At 45.1% G+C, this 17,515-nt stretch overlaps 1 protein-coding gene across 1 annotated transcript in view; it reads left to right on the forward strand.

Annotated features, from left to right (window-relative positions):
* The first annotated feature begins 550 nt into the window (after window positions 1–550).
* The window catches only part of LOC147358297 (2-acylglycerol O-acyltransferase 2-like), a 30,404-nt gene continuing 13,439 nt past the window's right edge, over window positions 551–17,515 (forward strand). The window contains exons 1-2 of the mRNA XM_086338188.1: window positions 551–613; window positions 3,335–3,518. Coding sequence (XP_086194314.1) covers window positions 551–613; window positions 3,335–3,518 — 247 coding nt within the window. The remainder of the gene's footprint in view (window positions 614–3,334; window positions 3,519–17,515) is intronic.

Raw genomic sequence — 17,515 nt, forward strand, 5'->3', positions numbered from 1 at the left:
ACAACTGGAAGGGAGGCAGTACAGGCACCTTCCAGCAGGTGTGACCACCGGCATGGGGTCCTGGCCCATGGGATACTGGGACTCCAGTGCTTCACCCACGTCTGTGTCTTGCAGTGGGGAAGCCCATCGAGGTGCAGAAGATACCGCATCCCTCCAAGGAGGAGGTGGACAGGCTGTACCAGCGCTACATGAAGGAGCTGGAAAACCTCTTCGAAGCCCACAAGCTCAAGTACAACGTCCCAAGAGACCAACACTTGGAGTTCTGCTGAGCAGAGACGCTGCCCCAAAGGGCAGGGCTGGACTGGGGAGGATGGAGGGAAGGTGTTGTGATCCCAGAAGTCTTCCTGGAGGTGTCTGTTGAACACATCTCCAGAGCCTTCACTGACTCCTGCATCTCCACCCCATGCCAGGCCCTGGGTCACAGTTGGCTCCATGGCAGAGGAAACCAGACTGGCATGAGGGATTTACTCTCCTGCACTGACTCCGCTGTAATGGGCCCTCTCCTTGGTTCTGCCCACCTGAGAAATGGGATAGATACTGGGAGAGAATGATGTCTGTGTCTCTGTCCTCTGTGGTCCTGTTGCTCAATGAGCAGGACAAAGAGCAGCTCCAGGTAGCAGGTTTATCTTCCTCTGCTTTGAGTGACAGCTGGAAGCAGCCACCAGCTGCAGCCCTTTCTCCTACAAGTTCCCTCATCCTGCATCCTGCCTGTCCCATCTCCTTCCTCCCTGAGCTGGAGAGGAGGGGGAGGTCACAATCCCCTAACTCATCCTGGCACCTTTGAGTTTCTGAGTCCTCTGAGCCCCGGGCTGGCAGCCAGAGGGAGATCCAGAAGTTGGGGAAACAGAACTGGGCTCTGTCACTGGCTAAATGACTGTGCCCTAACATCTTCATCCTCCTTCTGACTCTTAGTTTCCCTGAGTGACTAAGATGAACTTTGACCTCAGTTCTGAGGTCACATTAGCTGAGAACTTCAATGGCAGTTCCTACTCATTCAGCCCTAACAGTGGCATGGAATCGGGGCTCCATAAATTTCAATTCAACAATTGAAAGATGCTGGGAATTCCCTAGGAGTTCCATGGTTAGGACTCTGTGCTTTCACTGTCAGAGCCCAGGTTCAACCCCTGGTAGGGGAACTAACATCCCTCAAGCCACTCAGTGTGGCAAAACAAAACAACACAAAAAACAATTGAAAGATTCCATTTAATCTTTTTCTCAATCCTTCTACCTCCAACCAGGAAAGAAAAGAAAGAAAGGAAGTGAAAAAGTGAAGTCGCTCAGTCGTGTCCGACTCTTTGCGACCCCATGGACTGCAGCCCACCAGGCTCCTCCATCCATGGGATTCTCCAGGCAAGAATACTGGAGTGGGTTGCCATTTCCTTCTCCAGGGGATCTTCTTGACCCAGGGATTGAACCCAGGTCTCCCACATTGCAGGCAGATGCTTTAACCTCTGAGCCACCAGGGAAGCCCCAACCAGGAGGGCTGGTCAAAAGCTCACCTTTGATCCCCAGCCTGGCGCCTAGCCCTGCTGTCCTGTGCCCCCTTCCCAGATGGTGGCTTAGATGGGCCAGAGAATGGCATGCTGCCTCTTTCTTCCTAAGCAGTCAACTCCAACTTGCCACCTCTGGCCTATTCTGTGGGAGACAAAGGTTGTATTATGTAAAGAAACAAGGCAGACCAGCCAGAGAAGGAAGGCCACACATGAGGAGTGAATGATCTTATGCATCTGCAAGAAGAGAAGGTGAGGCCAAACCCTGATGAGGAGAATTCTGGGTTCCTAGGTCTGGGACACGGGTCATTAGTGAGGGACAGGATGTAGGGTGGGACAGGATGATAGCATAGGACCAGAACTGTGAACCCCCACACTTGGAGTGGGAAAATAAGTCTTCTCCCTCCATAAGCTAATCACAGCAATAACTGTAAATGAGGGGCACTTCAAGAATGTCAATTTGGGTCCAAGCTTAGCCCAACCCTTTTCAGTGACTCTGGGCAAGTCTCATCCCCCACAAACCTTAGTTTTGCTATCAGAGAAACAAGCATGACAACATGAAGCTTGAGTCTTGGGAGTGGAACACATATAATGAGATAATTTGCCATTTCACATACTGTGAGAAACGGTTGGCGGGGAGGAGAGTGTAACCAGGAGTCAGGTCATAAATGTGCCCAGCATCTCACGATGGCCTGTTTTGACACTATGAAGTGGGTGCTATAGGGTCCCAAGCGAAGCAGGAATCAAGAGCAGGGGGGTTGAGAGAGGGAGTGATTGTTTCCACCAGGGGAAGAGGGAGGAAGTGGCAGGTGGGTGTGCCGTGAAGAAAGGGCAGGATTTGCCAGGAGAGAAGTACCTGGCAGGCAAGTACCTGGCAATAGAAAGCTACAGCTTTCTACTGCTTGTATTGAACCACTGCAGACATTAGTGGCTGAAAGCAGCAAGGATTTGTTGTGTCCACATCTCTGTGGGTGGTTGGGTGGTTCTTAGTCTTAACCCAGGCTCTCCTGCAGCTGAGTTCAGTGGTGGTGTGGCTGAAGTTGGCGGCAGCTGGGGGTCAGACCGACTGACCTCTCCTTGGGTGGGCATAGGGCCCCTCTTTCTCTACTGATCTGACTTTTCACATTCATGGTGGCTGGTTTCCAAACGATGACAACAAGGCTGCAACATCTACTATCCTCTAGGCATGACTTGCACAATTTTGCTTGTGTCTGTCAAAGCAAGTCCTGAGGCTGGTCTAGATTCAAAGGGAGAGGAATAGGCTTCTCCTCTGTGTGGCAGGAACAGCAAGTCATGCTCAAAATGGTGGGACACAGGTAGCGACACTTGGGCCCCTCTTTGAAAACAGTTTACCAATAAGTGTACGTGGAAACTTGCCAGGCCCCCTTCTCCCACATCACCTGGCCCTCCCTGAGTGTGACCACGACAAAGCCCTACTTTACCCTGAGGGTCTCAGCTCCATTCCCCATCGGTGCCCATCCCCATCTTGCTTGGGGTCTCTCCATTGGCTCTCCAAGGGCTCTCCATTGCTTCTGGAACTTGTATCAGCCTGGATCCCAGCAGGGACCAGTTGCCATGTTGCAGTTAGGATAATGTAAGGCGATTTGGGGCTTCCCTGGTGGCTCAGTAGTAAAGAATATGCCTGCAATGCGGGAGACCTGGGTTCAATTCCTGGGCCAGGGAGATTTCCTGGAGAAGACAATGGCTACCCACTCCAGTATTCCTGCCTGGAGAATTCCGTGGACAGTGGAGCCTGTCGGGTCCCAGGATTCTCTTTGGAATCACAAAGAGTCAGAGATGACTGTGGGACTGACGTTAACACTTAATAATGAAATCTCTCTAAGGCAATTTTAACTAAGGAAGAGTTCTCTGAGGAGCATGCAGGGGGTGGGAAAGCCCACAAGATCGTGCAGTTATCCAGGGCTGTGGCAGAGGTAAAGGGCTACTACCGCCCCGAAACCTACAAGGACAAGAGGAGGCAGCAGTGGCCTGAAACTGGAGGGCCTGAAACTGAAATGCAGGTGCCAGGTTGGTGGAGGAGCACAGGAGCACCCTGACTCTGCAGGGATAGAGCCTTCCCACCTCACTCTCCTTCCTCCATCACCTGCCAAGTCTCCCGATTGCCTGAACCCATGTGGAAGCTAGAGGGTACCCAGGCCCTTGGGATACAGTCTATGGAGTGATCTCTCTACAGAAAGCAGGGTGGACACACATGGAGAGTAGGTCTACATGTGTCAACGGAAGACAGAAGGTGTCCATTCAAGCCCGAGCTTCTTTTCCCACCATCCCCAGCCTCCACCATCTCATCCAGGTCTCCATCCTCCTCCTCCTGCTCCTCCTCCTCCCTTGGCCTTCAACTCCCGTCGTATGGATGAGATAGTGGTTTCCACTGGGTTCACAAGACTTTCTCTTCCTTTGCTGTTGACTCAGCACCCTGGGTTCTCACTGGCGGGGAGGGGAGGTTCCAGTACTGCTCCTGCCTCCAGGGCTTCCCTCTAGCTCGCCTGCACCCAGCACCTGAGGCTTCTCCTCAAATAAAACCCAGCCTGTAAATGATCTCTGTGTCAGGATATGCCTAAACTCCACCTCAGCCTGGCTTTCAAGGCCCCTTCAAACCTGTCCTACAAACCTGCCCAGTTTCACCTCCCGGATCCTCTCCCCTTCAGCCCACTCTTGCCTGCCCTGCACACTCAGTCTTACAGAACACAGGCTGCTCACACAGGTTGTGTCTTAGGACCCTTTCCCTGGACCCTCTGTTTCCTCCATTTGGTCAAATAAAGGACACCTCCATTGTCAGACCCCAGTACACTCCACCCACCTTCAAATCCAGCTCTCCCACCCCACCGCCCTCAATCCCAGTTAGTTACCCATCTTGTGAGCTGGTTTGTGGTGAAAAGCCCAGGGCCACTAGTGGGTGAGTGGATACCATGTTGCCAGGGGACTGGACTCTGAGGCCAGACCACATCCTTATTGCCCCCAGCGCCCACCCAGCCCCGACACAGGACCTAGGCACCTCAATATCCCCAGTGACTGTGGGAAGTTGCATAAATGATTCACATGGCACCTCCTCTCGGGCCTTACAGGCCAGACCTGGGGAGGGGTGAGAGAGAGACCAGTACTAGATTCTCAGGTGATTAAACTGGTTCTCTGTTGGTTTAGATCTAATGTTCCAAAACTAAGCTGCTTTTACACAACCAACATTTACTGTCTCACAGTTTCTGAAGGTCAGTGTTGAGTTGCTAGGCTGTGGGCCTGAGCACAGGTGTCTCATAAGGAGGCAGCCAAGCTGTTGCAGGGGCTACGTTCTCAGAGCCTTGAGTGGGGCTGGAGGATCCACTCCCAGGCTTGCTCCTGTGGCCACTGGCAGCAGGCATCTATGCATCACATGTGGGTTTTTCCATGGGGCTGCCAACTGTCTATGACACTGCTTCTCCCAGAGTAAATGAATCACGAGGAAGAGAGAGAGAGAAAGAGACATAGAAACAGAGGGAAAAGGCACAAAAAGAAGCCACACTGCCTTCTATGAGCTAACTAACCTGAATCACTATCAGTTCAGCCTCTGTATCCTATCTGTTTGATGCCTGGCTCTAAGTCCACCCCACCCTCCGTATGAGACTTTGGTATTTGCAGATTAAGTCACTGTGGGCGTCTTGCAGGATAGCAAGTGATAGCCCACGAGCCCTCAGAGACTGGATTAGGCAACCCCCATGCTGTGGGTGTTGCAGGAGTCTGTCTGCCAGGAGGACACAGGCTGAGATGCCCCAGGTGGGGCAAAGCTGTGAGCATAGGTCAGAGGTGGGAATCATGACTGTGAGTCCAGGCCTGGCTGGGATGCAGTAGAAGGTGACCATCAGACTTAGGGCATTTGGATGGGGAATGGGATGTGGGAAGCCAGGGAGGCTAGACAGAAGGATTTTCCCCCTTGTACACAGTAATGTTGGAGGTTCTATTTGATGACCTCAGTCACACAAGGAGGGAGCAGTGAGACTGATCTCAGAGGAGGGCTGCCTGGAGAGGTACCTGAGCAGGAACAGCCACACTGGACTCTGTGTGGACAGAGTGTGCGTTCATGTGTTCAGCACTGATGCTGGGCTGTTTGTTAAGCAGTCGGCCTCCCCATGGATACAGCAATCCAGGAGCTGAGAGCAAGAGTCCAATACTATACAGCAACTACTCCCTGACACCCCCTCAGTGTCCCCAGCTTGCCCAAGAGGCTTTGCCCTTGTGAGAAGATCTCCCACCAACACACAGGCAGACTCACACAGCCCGAGGAGCACAAGAGATGTCAGATGTGGTAGAGGTACTCAGAGGCCCTCAGGGTTGGGAAGAACTAGAGTCCCCTCCAGAAATCAGGCCACCCTTTGACCTGGAAGAAATTCTCAGACATCATTTCTCACAAGGCACAAAGGGTGTGCTGGGGCCAAGCCTGGTGACCCTGCTTGATGGTGACAAGTGGGACAAAGGTCAGAAGCACAGTTCTACCACCAGCCACATGGCCTGAACCAACCTCACCCTCTCAGGAGGACTGGGCTTTGCTAGAGATCAGGAGGAGGCAGAGGTGCGATCATGGGAGCTGCTAAGGGAGCAAAGGCAGAGAGGAGAGGGCAGAGCACATGTGGGTGAGACTTCCTGGTGAGGGTCAGGGTCAAGGTGAGGTTAGGGAACAGGAGGCTGAGGTTTAGGCCTTTGTTCAGCAAAGTTCTATTGAGATAGAGAGGGAGCAGGGCAGACAGGGTCCCTGAGGATGCCTGGCCTGCTGTCTGGAGGAACTACTGTCCAGTCCAGGGGTCAAGAATTGATACCCAGATAGGGAGGAGCTCTGGGAGGTTCTTGAGCAGGAGCAGGTCATGGGGCAGTGGATAGGGGCACATGGAGGGGCAGTGGATCCCTCAGGCTGGACTGAGCATGTGTCTTAGTGACCCCACAGCAGGGCAGAGTCAGCTCCCTGAGCCACTTTCTAAGAACCTCCTACCTACTAAAGTCCATGTGGATGCTTCACAGCTGCACGATGTCACTTTTACCAGTGGTTGGCAGGGCCATGCTCCCTCCTGAGGCGCTCAGGGAGAATCTGTTTCCTTGCGTTTTCCAGCTTCTAGAGCTACAGAGTCGGACACGACTGAAGCAACTTAGCAGCAGTAGCAGCAGCAGCAGCAGCAGCAGCAGAGCTACATGTGTTTCTTGGCTCATGGCTCTTTCTCCATCTTCAAAGCCAGATAAGAAGCATCTTCAAATCTCTTTCTCTGTTTCCATTTTCATGTTACCTTCTCCTTCCTTGTTGTCATTTGTAGTTCTTGTTTAGTTGTTCAGTCATGTCCAACTCTTTTGTGACCCCATAGACTGTAGCCCCCATAGATTGTAGACTGTAATCAAGATTGCTGGGAGAAATATCAATAACCTCAGATATGCAGCTGACACCACCCTTATGGCAGAAAGTGCAGAAGAATTAAAGAGCCTCTTGATGAAATTGAAAGAGGAGAGTGAAAAAGCTGGCTTAAAACTCAACATTCAAAAGGTCATGGCATCCAGTCCCATCACTTCATGGCAAATAAATGGGGAAACGGTGGAAACAGTTAGATACTTCATTTTTGGAGGCTCCAAAATCACTGTAGATGGTGACTACAGCCATGAAATTTTTTAAAAGACGCTTGCTCCTTGGAAGAAAAGCTATGACCAACCTAGATAGTATACTAAAAAGCAGAGACATTACTTTGCCAACAAAGGTCCATCTGGTCAAAGCTATGGTTTTTCCAGTAGTCATGTATGGATGTGAGGATTGGACTATAAAGAAAGCTGAGCACCAAAGAATTGATGCTTTTGAACTGTGGTGTTGGAGAAGACTCTTGAGAGTCCCTTGGACAGCAAGGAGATCCAACCATTCCATCCTAAAGGAAATCAGTCCTGAATACATATATTTCATACCTAACTTTTCCTGGGATGCTGGGAAAGATTGAAGGGTGAAGGAGATGGGGACGACAGAGGATGAGATGGTTGGATGGCATCACTGACTCAATGGACATGAGTTTGAGCAAGCTCTGGGAGTTGGTATTGAACAGGGAAACTTGGTGTGCTGAAGTCCATGGGGTCACAAAGAGTCAGACATGACTGAGCAACTGAACTGAACTGACTAAGACTGTAGCCTGCCAGGCTACTCTGTCCATGGGATTCTCCAGGCAAGAATACTAGAGTGGGTTGCCGTTTCCTTCTCCAGAGGATCTTCCCAACCCAGGGATCAAACTTGCTACTCCTGCATTGGCAGGCAGATTCTTTACCACTGAGCCATAAGGGAGTGACCTAGTCAAATCTCTGTCTGTGTCTTTCTTATACTGATACATGTGATTGATTTAGAGCCCATCCAGATACTCCAGGATAATCTACTCATCTAAGGATCCTTAGTTTAATCACATATGCTAAGATGCATTTTCTCTTTAGTTAAGGTAATATTCACAAGGCTAGGGATTATGACATGGATATCTTTTGAGACGACTCCATTTTTACTCCTAATAGATGGCAAGCAAGTTTGTTCATTCTCTTGAAGCCTCAGATTCCTCATCAGGAAAAGTTAGGTATGAAATATATGTAAATTTGGACCACCAGCTGGGGAAATCAGGAGCCTGAAGAGCATCTTTTTCCCATGTGCTCCGGCTCCCAATATTAGCCAGAGATCGTGGCAAGGATAGGGTTGTATAGGGAAAGGATCCCCAGCTGTGAATCCTGAGATTTGTATTCAAATACCAGCGCTTGCAACATGATCTCACAGGTTACTTTCCATATCTGGAATATTTTGCTTTCCTAAGAAAGTCATTTATGTTAGTCCTGCTCCGGGAGAATGCTGGGCAGGGACCTCTTAGGTCCCTGTTACCCTGAGATATTATGGTTACAGATCTTCACATTTGTGGGATCTTCCTGTTGCTAAGGGATCTCAGTCCCTGCTGGCAGCAAGGGTAATTTTCACTGATTCCCCTGGATGTGGTGACATCTCTTAAAGGATGACAGGGTGGAGGAGGTCCATTGTGGTGGGACTGGAGACCCTCCTAGTTTCTCACTTGCTTCCGCCCAGTCCCCCTGGTCTAGACCAGAGTGAGCAAACTATGATCAGTTGTTGAACAACCCGTGAGCTAAGAATGACTTGTGCAGGTGAACATTTGCCATCACTTGATTGTAGGGAACACTGACTGAACCCCAGTTAGGTGAATGCCATCCTTTGAAATTTCTGCCCTTCTCAATAGTAGACCTCTAGTACAAATAAAAAAGAAAGAAAGAAAACTGCATTAAATTACTTTGAATACTATGTATTATAATTTAGAGAACATTTCTTCCTTTCTTATTATATGAGTATCTATGTAAAATCCTTCCTTGGCCAGCCCCACTGATGAGCTGCCCTACATTCCACTCAAATTAGTTTCAAGCCATCCCCAGATCCACCCTGCACTTGGAGCCATAAGGATCTCCCAGTGCAGGTCTGACACCATCAGTCCCCTGATAAAAACTGCCCAGTGGATTCTCTGGGTTCTTAGGATGTCTCTGGTCCCTTGGCCTGCTTACCGCCCTTTGCATCGTGAGCTCTGCCTTCCTCACCAACTACTCCCTACTCTCCTTCAGCCTTGCTGAGCTTTCTCCAGTTCCCTAGGGCATCATACTTCCCTTAGTGCCAGCATTTTGCAGAGACTGTTCCCTCTGCCAGAAAGCCCTTTCACCCAATCCCATTTCACTTGGTCTTTCAGGAGTGCTTTCAGACACCACCTCCTCCAGAAAGCTTTCCCTGATCCCACCCCCTGAAGTCCATCAGGTCTCTCCTCTGGGCTTCCACAGTCCCCTGATTCCTTTCAGCAGTGCACTTGCCCAATCTTTTTAAATATCTATGACTTCCATCAGCCAAGGAGGCTCTTGGAGCCAGAGTCACTTTGATTATGAACTGATGGCCTTGCTTCCCACTGGCCACGTTTCTGCTGGCCCCTGACACTTGGGGAAGACATGGGTTACGTGTCAGGGATGAGGGTGCATATCAGGAGCCTTGTTTCACCCCTACCCTGTATGCAGAGCCTCATTTGTAGAATGAGGTCGATATGCCCCTGACTCTCAATGGACTAAGCTTGGGTCAAAGGTAAGAGTGGAACCTTGGGGACAGGGACAGGGAAGGAGGTAGCAGCTGAGCTCCCAACACTCTTAAAAATCATCCAGAGTGACTCCAGACAGGTATAAGCCTAGGGTCTGGATTGTGTTAGTCTTCCCAGGTGGCACAGTGGTAAAGAACCTGCCTGTGAATGCAGGAGATGCAAGAGACTTGAGTTTGATCCCTGGGTCAGGAAGATACCTGGAGGAGGAAATGGCAACCCACTCTAGTATTCTTGCCTGGAAAGTTTCATGGACAGTGGAGCCTGGGTGGGCTATAGTCCACGGGATCAGAAAAAGTCAGCCACGACTGAGCAACTGAGCACTGGACTGCATGATCTGGGCCATTCAAGCTAAAAGTCACTCTTCTGTGAAAGCTGCTAGCAGCCTGGCTCTGGACCCTGGCCCAGCCCCTACTTCCCCCTCCCTTGAGGGTCAGGAAGAAACAAGATGGCCATACTTTAGGCGTGAGCTCAGCAATATGCATGTGGAACAGATTGTGAAATTCTATGGGTATGTTTCTTTACAAGGATAAGTTTCTTCACTGAGGCTCTTGTAATATTCTGAACACACCCCAGCATGAGTCTGTGTTAGCAAGTCTGTGTGCACCAGTTGCCCAACCTCCATAAACACTCACACAAGTGTGTTCCTGGATCATGTATTTGATTGCACAGAGTTGAGCGCATGGATCTGTGCATCTGCAAAGTGGGAGTTGAGATGGTAGAGGAAAGTTAAGACCCTTAGTCCTGTCAGACTGTGACATCCTGCTCCCTGGGGCTCCCCTGATGCTGTACCCTGCAATCTCACTCCAAAGCTCCACTCACCTGCAGCTTCAGCTCCCAGGTATCAGTGCCCTCACCCTGCTGCTGTCCATCCAGAGCTGCTGGGGGACACCTGGGGTCCTGAAACATGAGGATGAATTGAGAGGACACTGGTTGCTCCACCAGATTCCCTTCACCCTGACTCTGAACCCCATTCTGGGCTTCAGGGGGGCAAAACTGGGAGGCACTTGAGGTGAAATGAACAAAATCTAGTCCTTCCTTCCTCAGAGGAGACCTTGTACAGTAGAAAAGCCTCCATTCCAGAATACAGGACTCTTGATCCCAGAGGCACCTGTGCCATCGTCTGGCTGAATAACTTCAGAGAGTCAGCTGACACTCTGAGGGCCTCAGTGTCCCCATCTGTGAAGCCAGCAATGGAGCACAGTGAATATGCCATTCAGAGCACAGGGTTCAAGCTGCAAACCCACCTATGCATGTGACACTCTCTCATTACAAAGGAACCAGCAGTTCATTTCCTCAGCAGCTGCATTTCCCCTGTGTCCTGGAGATGCCCGAGGACCGACCTCAGGCTTGTGATGACAGGGGGTAATCACAGAGCCTTGGGCAGTCCTGCCCACAGTCAGTTTTGGGGACTGGTAACTATTTTTGTTCATGTTATGGACCATAACAGTATTGTGTAACTGACTTGTCAATGTGTTCTTGTTGACTTGACACAACCACCTTAACCTTGTAAAACCAGAGGACTTTGCCCAAAGGATACTCCATCTGGTGGAGGGAGAGTTAAAAGGGTTTCCCTTCTTTCTGTCCAACTAGCTCCACCTCTAATGTTGCCTTGACTTCAGGAAAACAAACAAACAAACAGATTTCCCAGGAGCTCCAGGCCAGGGCTGGAGCCTAGCAGGTCCTCAGGACAGGTGGACTAATAGGGTGAGGATGGTGTGTGTGTGTGTGAGTGTTTGACAGAATTCGCTGTAGGACACAGCCCAACCGTGTTTCCTATACTCTTTCTGAAGAGAATAGAAATGACACAGGTTTAACTCTGTGTTGTTTTTCATGGCCTAAAATGTAACTTATCTTGTCAAATTTCTTTCCAACCTTTCAAATTATTGTAAAATGTAAGTAACCTAAAATTTACTATCTAAACCATTTTGAAGTGTACAGTTCAGTGGCATTAAGTACATTTACATAATTGCAGCCCTCACTACCAACCATCTCCAGAATTCTTTTCATCTTATAAAAGTGAACTCTGTATCCATTATATAAACATTCCTTACTACTAGTTTAGTGATAGACATGAGATCCACATTGGATCAATTGGAGGAAATCCTAGACTTTAGCTGGAACTACATGTAAAGAGTCAGTCTCTGTTTTACTGAACTGTTACGTGAGAGACCTTGAGGCTACTGTTGTTAGTGACCATCTTTGCCATCACTGGGGGAGGCCACATGCTTAAGGTTGGAACAAACTCAGAGAAAATCAGAAGAGGATGCAGGATTCCAGTGATGTCTGTGGAAGACTGCAGTTGATTCCCAGAACCTTCTCTCTCTTTCTGCCTTTTGGGAACAGAAGCCACCACGTTTTAGTTGGGCTCTTAGTTGTCCAACCAGAAACAACATTTTCCATCTTCCCTGCAGCGAAGAGCAATTGTATGCAATTTCAGGCCACTTCCTTAAAGAAGTTGTTTAAGTACACGTTTCTCTTTCTCCTCCCCTTGCATAGAATGTGAATGTAGTAGACTTACATTTCCATCTGGAGGTTAAGGAGACTGTACAATGGTGGATAAGAATGCTCTAGTATCAGGGTTTAGCCCCAGGTCTGGGAGGACAGAGAACAAGATAGACAAAACCTGTCTTGGGTGACCTCCTAGAACTGAGCTCTCTCAGCAACCTTGGACCACCTGCCTGCTTCTGCACTGTAGTGTGAGAAAGAATTACATTTTTTTTTTGTCTGAACCACTGCTGTGGGGTCTCTGTTGAGTTTTTTAGTTATCTGAGCACATGGATCTGGTCATGCTTGAACTAATTTGAGGTACATGAAAACAGTGTGGAACTAAGATACATGTAAGATGGGAGGGAGTGATCAGAGTTAAAGTATTCTAAAGTCCTTAGTTGTTTGTGAGGAGAGTAGATGTATTGATTAACATATTAACCTGAACATTTATATTAACTAAAGATACACATTGAAAGAAAGAAAAGGGATCAGACAGCTTTACTAAGGTTAGAAAAGGCACAAAACAAACAAAGAAAAAATGGCAAATAATAAATAGAATGTAAGGTGGTAATAATATTTCCAAATATGTTAGCAATTGGATAAATGCAAATGATAAAAATTTTCTTGATAAAAGAGAATGTCAGAGGCAGAAAAACACTTAAATAAAATTAAATGTAGGTACACATCACGTGCAGGAGACATATTTAAAGATAATGACACATAAATATGGGAGAAATTATAGAAAAGGTGTAGTAGGTCAATATTAACTAAAAGGACTCTGTGACTATTATATTAATATCTGACTACATTGATCTTAAAACAAAAAGAATTACTGGGGATAAAAATGAGTGGTCATCATATAAAAATAATTCACCTGAAATATATGACATATTTTTGATCTAACAATATAGCTTAAAAATATTGAAAACAAAATTAGGTAAAATTTTAAGAAAAAATGCACAAATTCATTAACATTATCACAGAGATTAAAAAAAAACCACTTTGTAGTAACTGGTTAAATAAACATATAAAATATTGTTAGAAATGTAGAAGACTTAAATGATTAATAAGCTTCATTTAATGGACCCTGAATCTAACAACTAGAGGATACATGTTGTATCACACAGAAAAAACTGTAAAAACCAACTATATACTAGGCCAGTAAACTAACATAAATAAGTACCAAAGACTCATGCAAATCATTTTTCTGATCACAAACCTTCACATATTTAGAAATTAAATAAATGAGTACTTCTAAATTAATTATTTGATTTAAAGATAAATTTTAAAGGATACTAGAAAGTATTACATCACTAAAAAAAATTAGAACATTACACATCAAAGTTTTGGGCTGCAGCTGAAAACAAGACTCATGGGGAAATTTATCACTGAAATATATACTTTAAATTTTGTTTGTTTGTTTGTTTTTACTTTACAATATTGTATTGGTTTTGCCATACATTGACATGAATCCACCATGGTGTACATGTGTTCCCCATCCTAAACCCCCCAACCACCTCCCTTCCTGTCCCATCCCTCTGGGTCATCCCAGTGCACCAGCCCCGAGCACCCTGTATCATGCATTGAACCTGGACTGGCAATTCGTTTCACAGATGATAATTTACATGTTTCAATGCCATTCTCCCATATCATCCCACCCTCGCCCTCTCCCACAGAGTCCAAAAGACTGTTCTATACATCTGTGTCTCTTTTGCTGTCTCACATACAGGGTTACGTTACCATCTTTCTAAATTCCATATATATGTGTTAGTATACTGTATTGGTGTTTTTCTTTCTGGCTTACTTCACTCTGTATAATAGGCTCCAGTTTTATCCACCTCATTAGAACTGATTCAAATGTATTCTTTTTAATGGCTGAGTAATATTCCATTGGGTATGTGTACCACAGCTTTCTTATCCATTCATCTGCTGATGGACATCTAGGTTGCTTCCATGTCCTGGCTATTATAAACAGTGCTGCGATGAACATTGGGGTACACGTGTCTCTTTCAATTCTGGTTTCCTCTGTGTGTATGCCCAGCAGTGGGATTGCTGGGTCGTATGGCAGTTCTATTTCCAGTTTTTTAAGGAGTCTCCACACTGTTCTCCATAGTGGCTGTACTAGTTTGCATTCCCACCAACAGTGTAAGAGGCTTCCCTTTTCTCCACACCCTCTCCAGCATTTATTGCTTGTAGACTTTTGGATAGCAGCTGTTTTGACTGGTGTGAAATGGTACCTCATTGTGGTTTTGATTTGCATTTCTCTGATAATGAGTGATGTTGAGCATCTTTTCATATGTTTGTTAGCCATCTGTGTGTCTTCTTTGGAGAAATGTCTGTTTAGTTCTTTGGCCCACTTTTTGATTGGGTCGTTTATTTTTCTGGAATTAAGCTGCAGGAGTTGCTTGTATATTTTTGAGATTAATTCTTTGTCTGTGGCTTTGTTTGCTATTATTTCTCCCATTTTGAAGATTGTCTTTTCACCTTGCTTATAGTTTCCTTTATTGTGCAGAAGCTTTTGATTTTAATTAGGTCCCATTTGTTTATTTTTGCTTTTATTTCCAATATTCTGGGAGGTGGATCATAGAGGATCCTGTTGTGGTTTATGTCAGAGAGTGTTTTGCCTGTTTTCCACTAGGAGATTTATAGTTTCTGATCTTACGTTTAGATCTTTAATCCATTTTGAGTTTATTTTTGTGTGTGATGTTAGAAAGTGTTCTAGTTTCATTCTTTTATAAGTGGTTGACCAGTTTTCCCAGCACCACTTGTTAAAGAGATTGTCTTTTCTCCATTGTATATTCTTGCCTCCTTTGTCAAAGATAAGGTGTCCATAGGTGCATGGGTTTATCTCTGGGCTTTCTATTTTGTTCCATTGATCTATATTTCTGTCTTTGTGCCAGTACCATACTGTCTTGATGACTGTGGCTTTGTAGTAGAGCCTGAAGTCAGGCAGGTTGATTCCTCCAGTTCCATTCTTCTTTCTCAAGATTGCTTTGGCTATTCGAGGTTTTTTTTATTTCCATACAAATTGTGAAATTATTTGTTCTAGCTCTGTGAAGAATACTGTTGATAGCTTGATAGGGATTGCATTGAATCTATAGATTGCTTTGGGTAGTATACTCATTTTCACTATATTGATTCTTTCAATCCATGAACACGGTATATTTCTCCATCTATTTGTGTCCTCTTTGATTTCTTTCACCAGTGTTTTATAGTTTTCTACATATAGGTCTTTTGTTTTTTTAGGTAGATATACTCCTAAGTATTTTATTCTTTTCATTGCAATGATGAATGGAATTGTTTCCTTAATTTATCTTTCTGTTTTCTCATTGATAGTGTATAGGAATGCAAAGGATTTCTGTGTATTGATTTTATATCCTGCAACTTTACTATATTCATTGATTAGCTCTAGTAATTTTCTGGTGGAGTCTTTAGGGTTTTCTATGTAGAGGATCATGTCATCTGCAAACAGTGAGAGTTTTACTTCTTCTTTTCCAATTTGGATTCCTTTTATTTCTTTTTCTGCTCTGATTGCTGTGGCCAAAACTTCCAAAACTATGTTGAATAGTAGTGGTGAGAGTGGGCACCCTTGTCTTGTTCCTGACTTTAGGGGAAATGCTTTCAATTTTTCACCATTGAGGATAATGTTTGCTGTGGGTTTGTCATATATAGCTTTTATTATGTTGAGGTACGTTCCTTCTATTCATGCTTTCTGGAGGGTTTTTATCATAAATGGATGTTGAGTTTTGTCAAAGGCTTTCTCTGCATCTATTGAGATAATAAAAGATTAAAAATACTCCAGTGATTAGACTAAAGAAAATAGGAAGAGGCTTGGGCAAACCTAAAGAAAGTAGATGGGCTTAAAAAAAAGTAAAGAAAATAGCAAGGTAATTAAATATAAAACAACTATACATTAGAGATGGCCAGAAAGTTAAAGTAAAAAAACACTGTTCCTCTAAAAGAGATAAATTTCTGACAGATTCATCCAGAAAGAAAAACAAGCAAAAAAGAAATCACACATTAAAAATTTTAGGATTATAAACAGGGACAATTGTGGATATAGCAGAGATTAAAAGATTTAAAGACTCCTCAGCAAATAAATAACATTTTTCTTTTCTCCATCGAATTGCCTTTGTTCCTTTATCAAAGATCATTTGATGACACGTATGTGGACCTATTTGGGGGCTCTCTAGTCTTTTCCATTGATCTATTTGTCTCTTCTTTTACCAAACCCATCCTGTCTTATCTGCAGCTGGACCAGAACATTCAAGATGTGTGGTAAAATAAGTATAATATTAATGTAATTGAAACTTCATAGTAGAAAATGATAACAGAGCAGATGAAGTATTTTTGGCATGGTCTCAACATTTTCCAAAAATAAGGAAAGATATAAGATCATAGATCCAATACTACAGAGACTCTCAACAGAATAGGGTTTGTTTGTTTTTTTAATTTAGACACATTATATTAAAGCTGTCAAAAATGAACTGAGAATGTGCAAGGCAGTTAGATCCAAAGATATAGTAAACACAGAGGAACAAAGACAAGAACTACAACTTTGAAAAGCTGAAAGGAAAATTAATTGTCAACCCAAAGTTCTCTATCCAGTGAAAATCACTTTCAAAATTAAGACAAAATTATGGGTGTTTTTAGACAAACTAAAGCTGAGAGAATTAATTCCTAGTGAGCTGGTACTATAAGAAACATTAAGGGAATTTCTTTGGACAGAAGTATTATGATACCAAATAAAAACCTGGGTTACACCAAAAAATTAATAACTCCACAAGTAGTAAAAATGAAGATAAATCACACTACACAAAATAAAGACCAGTGGAGAAATAACTGAGAGAGAGAAATATTAAAATCAAAGAAACTGGTTTGCTTACAAACTTCAATGAAAATGAATTTGCATCCTTTGATGAAACTGATAGTTTCCAAGGAAAAATTACAATTTATCAAAATGGCTTAAAGATTTCCTAAGTCAGACCAAGCAATCAAGCAATGTCAATTAAATAAAAGGCTGATAAATAGGAATACATTAAAATTTTAAATGTTCAGTTATTCAGTTCAGTCATTCAGTTATGTCCAACTCTTTGCAACCCCATGGACTGCAGCACTCCAGGCTTCCCTGTCCACCACCAACTCCTGGAGTTTATTCAAACTCATCTCCATTGAGTCGGTGATGCCATTCAACCATCTCATCCTCTGTCGTCCCCTTCTCCTCCTGCCCTCTATCTTTCCCAGCATCAGGGTTTTTTTCAAATGAGTCAGCTCTTCACATCAGGTGGCCAAAGTATTGGTGCTTCAGCTTCAACAGCAGTCCTTCCAATAAACACTCAGGACTGATCTCCTTTAGGGTGGACTGGTTGGATCTCCTTGCAGTCCAAGGAACTCTCAAGAGTCTTCTCCAATACCACAGTTCAA

The sequence above is a fragment of the Bos grunniens genome, chromosome 15 (assembly GCF_055505025.1).
Source record: "Bos grunniens cultivar Pamir isolate PY7600 chromosome 15, Bosgru_T2T1.0, whole genome shotgun sequence".
Lineage (NCBI taxonomy): Eukaryota > Metazoa > Chordata > Mammalia > Artiodactyla > Bovidae > Bos > Bos grunniens.